Here is a 13,026-nt window from a genome sequence, read left to right on the forward strand (position 1 = left end):
AGGTGATCTATGTCTGACCTTCAGTGGTGAATCTGCTGTTTGCTGCCAAGTGGATCTTTAACTGCTTCTATGATTCACATGACCTCACTTCATCTGACCCTGCAAGGCCCGGCTTGGTGTGGCTGACAGCCAGGAGCGGGGGGCATCTAGCCAGGCCAGATAAGGGCTTCCTCAAATCAGTTTGGACTGCTATGAATACTCTTCTCACCCCTATGTCTCTTCCTTTGCTCTCCCTTCTCCAGTTATTTACGTATAGCCAGGCTGGAATAGAAGCTATCTGTTACATCCATGGACTTTATCAATAACAGACAAAGCATCCATGACTTCCAAAATTTTTGTACAGAGTCTTTTTGGAGGCTTGGGTTCAGTATTTTGGTTGTTGCCAGGTTGGTTTTCTGGAGCCAATGTGAATTCATTAGAAGTTTGCATAAAGGGTGGTCAAAAATTATCCTTAAATGCTTAAAATCGACAAAAGAAAAAAGAGATTATGTAAGTTTTCTATAATCAGGTTTTACTCTGCTCTGTTTTTAATTATCTGCTTTAGTCACCACCTAATGCTTTGAGGTCAATATTTTCTTCATTTTCTTAATTTGCTTGAAAACAAAAAAAAGGTGAACTACCCTTGCTTTATTTCTCTCCTTTTTCAGCTAATTTTATGCTTAAAAAAAAAAAAGAGCCAACTCGACGGACATGAGTTGCCAACATAGTGCTACTGTAATTTTTAAGTAAGTAAAATTCAAGTCTTCTAAAGAGTACAAAGTTGGTATGTGAGCTAGCCTCTGCTCAGCACTACAGAAGTAAGATGTGTGATGACCAGAGGACAGCTAGCTGCTGACTCACTCAGTGACCACACCCTTCATGCAAAACTCCAAAGGGTGAGTTATGTACAAGTTAATTCCTATACAGTTTTCAGGAATAGAGAAATGATCAACAGAACCCAAGACAGTGTTTTGTATTAGAGGTTAGCATCACAGACTTTATGATACAGGGACATACTCTGAGTGATGTCACTCATCTGTTGCTGAAGCAGAGTTTTGGAGCCTATTATCAGATAGTGCTGCATTGGAAGTGCTGACACAGCCTAGCTTTAGATGATCTGGCATACGGCAAAGAAAAAGCTATTCCTGGACCAAAAATCTATAAATATTTATGTTTGGAAAAGTTGAATTGGAATGTATGGGGTTTATGGTATATTTATTCTTGAGACAGCCCTGAGGGGAGACCTGATGGACTGCAGTTTCTCACACTTTCATATTGGCTTCATTTCTCACAGCCCAAATGGTCACCTTGTCAATATGTGATGTTCTGCAGCTGAGTATTTTATTATGACACGATAAGGATTGACTTAAGTCTGACGGTGAAGCCGCCTATCAGTTTTGGAATTGGGTTTAAGAAATGTGTCAATTTATGAAATTAAAGAATGAAAAGAATGAAAGAATCTCCCAACACTTAAACAAATTATGAAATTGTGAGCATGTGGAGTTGTTTTGTTAAAGTAGGCAGTCAAACATTGTCAACTGGACAGTCGAGGAACTGCTCTTTTTTTGCACTTCTGCATTGGTTTTATTCCTCAACCCCTGAGATTGCTGCTCGCTAACACCCCATTTAATCTTAACTGTCATTGCTTTGAAGTACAATAACTGCAGATGAGAGCACTCTCGGCTGTGCTCCCATGTTTGAGTTAAATTGGCTGAGAACAGTGTGTTTCCCATTGTAGTGTGGGACCAACCAGAGACCTCATCAACAGACCTTATCTATTATTTACACAGCACCACTGATACTCCAATAAAAAAGCTAACTGCCTCTCCAAACAACTTTCTACTGTCACAAACAAGTGAAACATATTCCCATGCTCTCTGGCACCCAGACACAGAGATATCTTTTGATCTGGCGAGCTGCGTTTCTTAAAAGGCTTCACATTGCCAAACAAATATGGAGGTCGATGAGGGTGGTAAAAGTTCATAGCACACATGCAGTCGCATAAATTAGGATGAATGAAATTGACAGAAAGAGACATAAAAAGATGGATTAATGTCCAAACACACACTTGAGACAAATGCTACTCCTTTGTGACAGGTTGTTGCAGGGCCCTGCTAGATTTGATAGCCGTAACTTTCATCTGCAGCACGGTATACTCTGATTAGCTTCCAGGGAGAAAGCCAAGTTGAGGGGGCTGCAGAGGGGAGAGGTGGCATATAAGGAAGAAGGATGGGGAAAAGGATTTTGAGATATGAGAAATGAAATCCTGTCGAAGTATATTAAAACTACACTTTGAATCCTTCCCTGGTGGAATGTGGCAGAGAGAGTTTGATCAAATGCATGCAAATCCAGATACAAACACACACCGGGAAGTCAAAAGTGAAGTGCACATAGACTGTGAATACACACTTCCTTTCTGCATATGTATGGGCGAGGGTTGCAGTCTCATTAATAGTGTTAGCACAGCATCACACCTTAATGATCACCATCTCTCTGGGTGCATCTGCTTCTGACACCGTTTCACTTTAACTGCAGGACCAGCAAGGTTCACATCGGGATAAGTCATACGCTGTCCATATATCAAAGACATTTCAGACCACTTTACCAGAGGGTGACTAATTGTCCACCGCCTGGAAGATCAAGTCTGCATCCAGAGCCAGGTTGTCAGCTCTGACAGGCACAAGTCTGGAACTAGTCCCATATTTTACCCCTTGCTGCACTCTCTGCTTTATGCTGAACAGAGTCATATTCAGAGCTCTTATTCCTTTGTCTCGATGGACTCTTGGACCTGATTTGACCAGCTTCTTTTTTCCCTTTCCCTCTCTCTATGCAGTAGGTCTGCATCTACTCTGCTCAACCATGAAACCATAAGTATATATAAATCATCCTTTCTCTTACTCTGACATTCTGATAGCCCTTCCACACTCGCTCATTTGTTCTCTTTATTTTTCCCTAAATCCTCCTCCGACCACCCCACCCCACCCCCCTTCTCTCTCTCCCTCTCTCTCACATCCTCTCTTTCTCCCTCTGCACCTTACACAAACACAACTCTAATAAATTGTGGCACTGGTAATTACATAGAACCCACCGGTAAATTTCACTTCCATTTACATTTAGATTACAGAATATTTCATTCCTATCAATCTGCTGTGCAAGACCGCAGTGTGTGGATGGCTTCACCCATATGCAGACACAACTGTTCATGGCATTTTTATATTCTCACTGGTGCATGTATGGATGCACAGAGGGGTGAACACCCATATGCTCAAACACACACATACACACACAACCCATGCAAGCAAAAGACAGGGCGCACAAACGCTGAGGTGAATGAACATACGTTATAACACAAAGCAATCAATCTCTATGTTCACCAGCACACATAGACAAATGCTCATCCCTAATATGGGCTGTGGGCAGATCCCAGTCCACTGATTTATACCAGCAAACCTATTTGAAGTGATAATTTTTGTGATAATTTTCTAAAAGCAGTCACCAACTGGAGCGCAGACTTATGCAGTTGGCATGTGGGAGTGTTTGTGTACACACACACACACACACCTCTGGATGGAGTTTATTCTCAATATCCCTTTATTGATTAAGACTAAATGGTGACTGCTTTGAGGTTCCATACTGTTGTCAAACTTTTGTGTAAATGTTTTCTCAAATAACAAAGCACAATGGATGTATGTTTTTTTTCACTAAATTTTTTAAAAGCTGATGTTTGGTGCTTAGGGTTTCTGTCAACTTTCTGGTGTCCTTGTGTATGTGGTGATTTTTTCTTAAAAAAAAAAAAAACAATCAGCCATAATATTGATTCATTTGTTTAACATCCACCCTATTAAAACAGCTGCACAGTGGTGCAGTGGTCAGCACTAATGCCACAAAGCAAAAAGAATCTAGGTGTCGATCTCCAGCTGGGCAGGTACCCATATATGGGTTCTTTCAAGGTACTCCAGCTTCTTTCCACAGCTGATAGACATTCTCTTACCATGAACTAGTTACTCTAAATTCACAGTACATATGAATGGTTGTCCATCTCTAAATGTTAGCCCTGTGATCAGCTGGCAACCCATCCAGGTATGCCTTGCCTTGCACCCCATGACAGCTTGGATAATTTCCAGCCCCTTTGACCCTAGAAGGGAAAGCAATGAAGATAATGGATGAGTGGATGCTATCAGTCAAAGCAGTTCTTTCCATCCTGATTAGGGATGGGTACCAATTAGGTATTTTTATATGTACCCACTGAATTCTGTCAAAAGGACCGTGAACCGATCCATGAAAAATGAAAACATACCAGGTTTAGGTACCTAAATGCATCCTTGTGACTGTAAGGGAGTGGACGATTTTACATGCTGGACATTAACACAGCATTATATGGTTAGATATTGATGAATTGTTGTGTTAAATGGAAAAAAAAATGCTTTTTATTATTCAACAAGTTGATTTTTTTTTACCATAAAAACACATGTCGTTTTAAATGTGAATGGTACCCTTCCCTAATCCTGATACATGTAAAAGTGTTTATTTTTGTGAGTAGTTCAGTTTGTGTCATAAAGAAAGGATATTGAGTCATGACCGACAGCTTAATCACAAATGCAAGGTTGTGAAGGATTGTTGACTAGATTAGAAAAGAAGTGAAGGAACAACTACATAAAATACAACAAAATTCTGTTCTTCTGCAGATTGTACCAACATCCTGAGGGATCTTTGATCTTTACTGGCGAGTTCAATATGAGCTTAAGGTAGTAGGTGTGATGTTAATATGGCTGTGAATACATCAGCAGAACCCAGTAAGCACCCAGAAAGGCAGTATTTTGACATTACATTATGACCATGAGAGAAAATAGAGATGCCGTCCTTATCAAGATGCAGTCTATGGGTTCAGGTGTCAAAGATAACCTTTATGAAAAAGTCTTTTTTGCTGATCTTTTGTGCTTCTCACAGAGAGGCATCTGTCATGATTTTATAGATTAGATGAATAGATTGAAAAAAAATCCTCAGTTACTCCAAGGACCTGTAAGGGAAATGTTTGCCCCATATTACTGTGAACAGTCCCAACAAAAACTTGAAGCCTGTTGCTTCAGCTGATATAAGTCGTCCTGCTATGGCTGGATAGATAGCCAACTATAGGTAATGCAGAGGCAACTGGGAGGGCTTATCAGATTTAACAGGGAGTCTATAACACCCCAGGCCACCCCATAACAACATCCTGCCCAGAGCCGCTCATAGTTGACTATGTTAAAGCTAAGATATAGCTGAAGTAATTGTTTATAAATTGAAAGTACTTTTGAAAAAAAGAGACGCAATTTAACTTGAACTGTGCAATATTTATCTGATGGGGGAAAAAAGGCTCACACACCCTCTCTGTTGAGCTCCAATCTTCATATGAGCCGGGAGTAAATCTTATTTTAAGAAAGGTTTTTCTTCCGAACACTTACTCTTCGTTTTTGCAAACTTTTTTCACACTAATGCCATGGTAAGTCTTGGAAGGAAGCGTTCTCCTGACCCACACACACACACACAGCCAGCAGACAGTACCCACTTCTAGATCATAATACATTCAGATGCAATCTCATACACTGCGCGTAAAAGACAGCAATATGCACCCAAAAGCTAACTGTAATATTTCAGGGCTTTATAAGGAGAGTGGAGAGAGCCAGAGGCAGCAACTGGGGAAAACTGATACCACCAAGATTTGTGCCTCTTTCTCTGTCTTTCTTTACCATTCTGTCTGTCACCCTGATCTGCCTCTCTCTTTTGCTCTCCAACCCACCCACTCTCCCCCCTCGCTGTATAACTGCATCATTTCCAACAGTAATGAGAGCACCAGGAGCAGATAGAAAGCAAGAGAGAGGGGAGGTACTTCAGGGAATTAGAGTGTTTAAAATATACACAACACTTTTCCCCTTGTGGATGATCAGTGCAAATAGCCCCCCCCCCTCTCTCTGCTATACACCCACACTCACCGGAAGGTAGGGGATCACACACCTGCGTACTGTGCGCAGCATGCCCAATATTAGAAAAATATTAAAAATCACATACGAGGGTCTTTTCCAATTACAAGGGAGGGGGCTTTAGTGTTTGTGCCATTGTTTTCTGCATTACCTGATTGTTCAGGATACTCCCATTATTGCAGCTGCATCGCTCCCAGTGGCACTCCAGGACACAGAAAATACATTACCCAGCAGTACTTAAGTGTATGAGACATTAACTAAAGCTTTTGCCAGAAGATAGTATGGAGGTAATTTCCTGTTTAAAATTGGTTTTCTTTTCCTCAAGTGAGGGAAGTGTATTCCCCTGCGGAGGAAAGGCTGAGAAAAAGCATAAAGACAATGTTTTTATCACTGATACAGTCTGGGTGAGAGGGTGTGTGGGTGCTCACACAGGCGACCGGGTGTGGACATGTGGGTGCTGATGTCCTCTCCATCCAGACAGCTTTATGGTCATTAGGGATTTGTGCTGATAGGATCTGCAGAGGTTTGGGGCCGCTGGCTGAAGGAGGAAATTGAAGTGATGAGGTGATGTTAAGAGTGTAGACTGCAGAGCTGCGGGACACTGAAAACCTGATAATACTGACCGTTTGGACAGATGAACATCAGTGCAGTATAAACAGACATACGCTTTAACAGAGCCTCTGACACACGCCGTTGACCCTTAGAGTTGCAATGAACAAACACAAATTACTGGATAAGGGGGAGGCCAAAATAGAAAAAGGGATCTCATGAAAGAGGATGAGGAACAAAGCTAGAACAGTACAACAAGGATGTAAGCAGCATTTCAAAATACTGAAATCATCCGCCTATGTCCTTCCTCACCAAGGAAAGCATGACAAACCCAGCAGGGGTGAGCTCAAGCTCAAACAGGCTTCCGCTCTGCCTTCTTTTCTCTCCTCTCTCTGTTTTCTCTCTCTTCTTCTTTTTCTCATGAGCATGGGGGAAAGAGGGAGGTAAAGTGTGCTGTCTCGCCTTGGCTAAGCCTTTCCTATCCTCTTTCTAACATCTCTCTTTTCTCTGTTTTTATCCTCTCTTTTTTCCCCACAGAAATGTTAGGTGATGAGAGAAAGCATGGAGGGAGGTAGTACTCGGACACAGAAGCTAAGTGACCTCAATGAGAGCCAATTTGGCAAAACATTGTTGAAGGGAGGTGCGCACTTGATAACCCTCTTGAAGTGTTTTCTCTGGCTGCCTGTTTAGTTCCAGGGTTCGAGGTGTGACTGTCAAGTGATATCATTGTCAGTACCTGGAGCGTGCGTGAACAGAGCTGAGATCCTTTGGGACAACACTGTTTGGATTGCAGGCCAATTGGTGGGCTACAAAACCTGCAGATTAAAAACACGCAAGGAAGCAACTGTCGGGGAGATCTGTCACTGTATGCTTATCCTTTTCATTTGAACACAATTATTTTATGTTTATTTCCATATTTAAATATTTGGGGGGTGGGGTTAGCTTTAATGTCTTTTTTATGAACTTTTTAGATATTTTTTTCATCGATTCTGTTCTCAAACATGAAGGCCCCTGCTCTGAGAAAACCTTAGGCAGCTTTGGAGAAACATATGTTTTGACAATGAAGGACAGAGAAAGTTTAATCTTTAGAGTTTTCGGAAAAGTTCAATACCACCAAAGTTGAGTTATAAAACTTGAACTCCAGTGACCTTGCGAGCACCAGTGATAAAACTTGGTGACAGAAATGTATTTATCTACCTATTTATGGGCCTGAAAAAAGGCACAATTTAACACACTGAAGAGAAAATCCTTGAACCATAGAGTTAAATATGTCACTGTAGAAACCAATCAAAAGGGACTGGACTTGAGTGTCCTTCAAAATCCACCACACAAATATAGCATTATAGTACTACAGATTGTTACACAGAAAAGGCTAGTGGTTATACAAACTTCACCTTTAAATCTATAATTTACAAACCGACGCAGAAAACAAGGTAATTTCAAGATAAACAGAGACTTCTCTTGCCATGGCCAAAGAGTTGCTCCCTTGCATGTCTAACAGGTATCCTTGTTTTTTAGCGCTCTGAACTATGAAGCAGAAATTCTTGAAGCAAATATCTGAAGTGACAGGTTATTACAGACTTGATTCTTAGCTTTGGATGCAAATTTTAATTAAAGTGCTCAATAAAGAAAGCCAAGGTTACATCTCCACCTGCAAACGAAGTATCTCGTTTCCTCCAGTTCAGAAAAGCCCAAGTCAACTGCAAGCTTATACAAGAAGAAACAGACACTGAGAAGCAACATGGTACATGATGCACAGACTTGCATGGTCTCAAGCTACTCTGACATATGATTTCTCTTTTTGTATGTTTCTCATAACATCATACAAAGGCACAGTGCACGGTAAACTCCTGCAACTATTACAACAGATTGTAATCCGTCACAAGGGAATGCCTGTGCACACCCTCCTGAGACACCAGAGAGGGTCACCATGCTAGTTTAAACAAAAATTACTCTACAAGCCTGTGTGTGTGCATGTGTGTGTGTGCATGTGTGTGTGTGTGTGTGTGTGTGTGTGTGTGTGTGTGTGTGTGTGTGTGTGTGTGTGTGTGTGTGTGTGTGTGTGTGTGTGTGTGTGTGTATGTGTTTCATAGAGGGTTGGGGCATAAGTGCATTAACAGGCCCATATATGGGGGTATAGGCAGACAGATCCATGCTTCATCCCCTGTCTTTACAGTAACTGGGAGCCGCAAAGTCCCAGGAGGAATGAACCTTTCATGTACAAGAGCATGCAGATAAAAAAAACACACCACCATCACACACACTCAGTCACAACAGATCAAAACTGGAGAGCAATGTGTCTTTAAATGACGCGGCTCTGAGGCTGGTTCATGCAGTCCAGGCCTCTACAAAGGGCCGTGGTGTGAAAGGGCTGAGATGTGTCAGGAACCTGGCCCGGAGGACTGGACACAAACTCGGTTAAGAGCAGGAAAATGGTGCAGAACAAGAGAGAGTGAGTGGGTTGCAGAGGAGCAACAGTTTGTCAAAGAGTAGGAGGCTGTCAGGAATAATGTGTTTGAAAAAGCTGCAGAAGCTCAGAGATCAGCCATGTTTGTATAGAAGTGTTTGGAAGTTCAATTGCCTCAGAAACAAAAAAGTTTTTTCTTCTTCTTCTTTTTCTTTTTTTTCAAGGTGTCCTTTGGGCGAATGTTGAATAAAACATGCGATAAAAGAAAGTTAGGTTCTTTTTTCTGTGCATCAAAACAAGAGCATCACTTGTTTTTTTATGTTATTTTGTTTAAGTCACTGGAGATTTTTAAAGACCCTAAAGCTGGATTGATGGCAGCATTAAGTCTAAAGACTGTAACCCATCAAAGTCTGAGAATTTCCTTCAGTCATTTGTCATCTACAGATGACAGGTGTCCTCTCTTAAATAGAACAAATAAAACTTCTGCTTTAGCTTGAAGGATATATATCTTTTTTTGGTCTCATAAATCAAGCTAAAAGGCTCAGAGAGAGTGAACTCCCTTCCCACGCTTGTCCCTCTGTGTCCTTCCACCTCCAAAAATGAGGGCTGTCTGTAGCGCTCAGTGTTGATGTGGAGCAACAAAAAGGCACCCTAATCCCGGGCTGAATATGCATGACTCCTCTGTGGGTGCTCACAGTGGAACAGTTTCAGCACCGCGCTGGTGAACAGCGCCAAACACAGCCAGCTCCGAGCTGCGCTCTGACGGCAGCAGTTTGACAGGCCGAGCCGGAGAAAAGAGCCTTTTATCTGTAATCTAATCGTTACACCCCGGAGGTTGCAACTGAGTGAGGTTTTCCTTTTCCCCTGACGATACCCAGACCCCGTAGAAGCATGGAGCTTTTACTTTGAAGCCCCCAAAGCATGAAAAGGGGAGAGAGGGGGCGAGGAGAGGAAGAGGGATTGACACAAACATGTTGTCTGTGCCTCGTTTGCGGTGAAGTTTATCATCTTGTCTTTTCTAGACAAGATTTTGAAAAACAGTGGGAGAAAACGAAAGAAAGGGGAGCATAGGGAAGAGGAAGACGCGGAGGGGGTGGATTTGGGGGTTGCACTTCAATTCTGAGTTACTGAAGCACAGCGTTGCCAGAAATGATTCCTCCCATCCCTGACCCACGCACGAGCACGAGCTGTTTATTAACGGCTGCAACAGGAATCCGGTCCGGTGCAGCCCCTGAGAAAGAGAGAGTCAGACACTTGTACAGGGAGAGGGAGGGAGGGAGGGGGTAAGGAGGAGAAGGAGAGAGAGGGGTGAGTGTGTGCTCCTTGAGAAAGACTCTGAACCTTTTCAGTCCGCCTGTGCTGGCGCACGACACCAACTAAAAGAGACTGGATGAGTTTGCCGTCTCGTCCCGGGAAATTTCATTCACAAAGAGGCTGGTTTTTCGACCAATTTAAAGAAAAGAGGGTCAGATGTTTCCCCCTTCTTCCCCCTTCGTCGTGTATGAAGCGAGGCGCACCTGCCCGAGTGTCTGCTCCCCTTTTCTGTACTGAGAACCCCCATTGGGATGCTGCTGCTGCCGCTGTTGCTGCTGCTTGGCTGGGGCTGCGTGCACTTTACAGACTGGACCATTGGACTGTAAAAGAGACAGAAGGAGAAGAAGAAGAAAAAGAAGAAAAGGAAGAGAAAGGGGAGGTGGGGTGAGCCACGTTGAGAAGAGAGAGAGTGTGTGTGTTTGTGAAACACAGAGTGGATGATTCCTCTCCTCCTATGGCACTCCACAGGCGCTCATTCATTTATTTAAGCCTGAGCGACGAGAGCATGCCAAGCGCAGACTCCAGCGGAGCTCGGTCTGTATAACATCCCTGTCTGTCTCTTTCTGTCTCTTACACAGACATCATTCGAAGTTTTATCCCACTGACTCATTCCCATTTTGTTTTTCTCTTTGTTCGCACGCACAGACTTCTCAACGGAGGACAGGAGTGACACATCCCCTGTCGTCGAGCTTTCACCTGCGCAACATCCGCACAGCAGGACCCTACTTTGGGAAGCAAGGACCCACAGGAGCAGGGCGAAAAAAGTCTTACATGAGCCCACAGCCCCGCGAGTCCACTGGGATGGCGTGCAGCGCGTGCTACTACCTGGTTATCAGCTCCACACACCTGAGCAATGGACACTTTCGGCGCGTCAAGGGGGTCTTCAGAGGACCGCTGCGTCCCACGGCGAGCAGCGACTCACCGGGTAGAGAACACGCAAGGCTTGCTGGATTTCCCAAGGTAGGTGTGAGAGAGATTTTTTAAAAATGCTTGTCTGTTTGCCTATTTTTATGCCCTATTCATTTTTAATACCTGGTGAGGCTCTTTAAGCTTTAAAATAATCTTACTCAGCCACTTTCCTCTACTTTCTGTGGCTGCTGGTTTATTAGAAATGTTGAAAAGGGTAAGACTACAGGATGTTCTTCAAAAGTAGCCTATGGAAAGAAAAAGTGTGTTGGTATGTGTGTGTACACAGTGTGTACAAGTTGTATGAAGCCAGCCAGATTGTGTGGCAGTGTCATATATGAGGAGGTGGAAGCTTTCCCTGCAAGGGATGATCTTTTCCTTTTGGTGAGTCATTTTTTATTTTTCTGGTTGAGGTTTGAATTATTTTTAAAAGTATAATAATTGGGGATCTAACCATTAAGCCATTGGCCCTCTTTTAATTTCCTTCTTCTGACTGTGAGAACTGGAAGAGTCAAATTACCAACCAGATGAGCACCAGCCTAAAATAGCTCTAACTACCTGGAGAGTATTTGTTAGAGGTGTGTGTGTGTTTGTGTTTGTGCAGGTGTGTAGGCATGTGTGACTTCAACCGCCTAGTTGGTTTACTTTCTGACCTTTCTCCAGTGCCTGTGGTTCCTTTGAACCACCAAAGTGGCATTTAGTTGAAAAGTGTCTCTCAGTCTGTGTGCACTTGTAAGTTGTGTGTGTTGTTGTTCACATTCATGGCGACAAAAGAAGAGCGTACGACACTACATGTATACAGTAGATTTAACATACACATGAGTTTAGTTTGTGTGTGTGTGTGTGTGTGTGTGTGTGTGTGTGTGTGTGTGTGTGTGTGTGTGTGTGTGTGTGTGTGTTGTAAATGCAGGAGAAACTCTGTGGGTCTCTGGTAATCACACATTATTCATGAGCTCTTAATGTGAGATGAGACAAACTGGCGGAGCTGATGACAAGTTTGATGAGAAAGGAGGAAAGGAGCAGCTGGTATGCGTGTGTGTCTGATTCTATGTGTGTGTATGTGCGGGAGAGTGTGTGTGTGAGTGTGTGTGTGTGTTGCTACGCAAGTCATTACCAGTCTGTCATGTTCAGCCCGCGCTCACTATGTGATGGGAATGAGCGAACAGTGAGGAGCACACACACAGTCACACAAGCAGGGATGCTGTCAAGAGTCATATTAACAAATATACTTGCTAACTTTGTACACACATACACAGACACACACACATTATTCCCAGATGGTCTAGATGAATACCATTAAGTAAGTTATTTTTATGCATACTCTATACCTCTCTGTCTGCATGTATAAACAGTATCGCTGTATTGACATACTGTGTACTTCAGTTTCTCTCCTAATGAGGCCTCCTCTTTAAATTTGGATTATTGGAGTCATCCATCTCCTTGTAGAGTCATCAAATGCTCATTTTTTACCAACCCTGCTACAAGTTCAGTCTTGTCCCAGAAACAAGCGTGATTTCTCAGAAATAGTCTCATTTGAATGTACACGCGTGCTGAATATATAAGACACCTCTTTATATTTTCAATACTGGAATGCATTGAGTTGTATTTCCAAGCAGACATGTTTTTTGTGTGCATGTTATGAAAATGTATTTTAGGGGACTTGGCATTTGTGTTCAATAGGAAATCCATACCAGTGTGTCGTCTGTGTTTGTCAAGCTCACATTTAAGTTATAGCCAGGGATCGAGAAAAAAAGCCAGAACAATCTGTCATCAACTTCATGTATCGGCTTGTGTCAGGCATTAAAATATGCTGTCAGATAAAACAGTTAAAATGATCAGTGATCTAAACCACACTATGAGTGGCAGGCAATCAATCAGCAATCGTTCTAGCTGCAAATGTCTTGACTCCTTTGT

The 13,026-nt window shown here is 42.7% G+C and overlaps 1 protein-coding gene across 1 annotated transcript in view; it reads left to right on the top strand.

Moving 5' to 3' along the window:
- The first annotated feature begins 10,192 nt into the window (after positions 1-10,192).
- Positions 10,193-13,026, top strand: part of znf804b (zinc finger protein 804B) — a 40,983-nt gene continuing 38,149 nt past the window's right edge. Inside the window, exons 1-2 of the mRNA XM_074684397.1 lie at positions 10,193-10,740; positions 10,852-11,166. Coding sequence (XP_074540498.1) covers positions 10,978-11,166 — 189 coding nt within the window. The 5' untranslated portion in view covers positions 10,193-10,740; positions 10,852-10,977. The remainder of the gene's footprint in view (positions 10,741-10,851; positions 11,167-13,026) is intronic.

The sequence above is a fragment of the Halichoeres trimaculatus genome, unplaced genomic scaffold (genome assembly GCF_033239565.1).
Source record: "Halichoeres trimaculatus isolate MK-OKI-2021-1 unplaced genomic scaffold, fHalTri1.1 fHalTri1_scaffold_12, whole genome shotgun sequence".
Taxonomy (NCBI): Eukaryota; Metazoa; Chordata; class Actinopteri; order Labriformes; family Labridae; genus Halichoeres; species Halichoeres trimaculatus.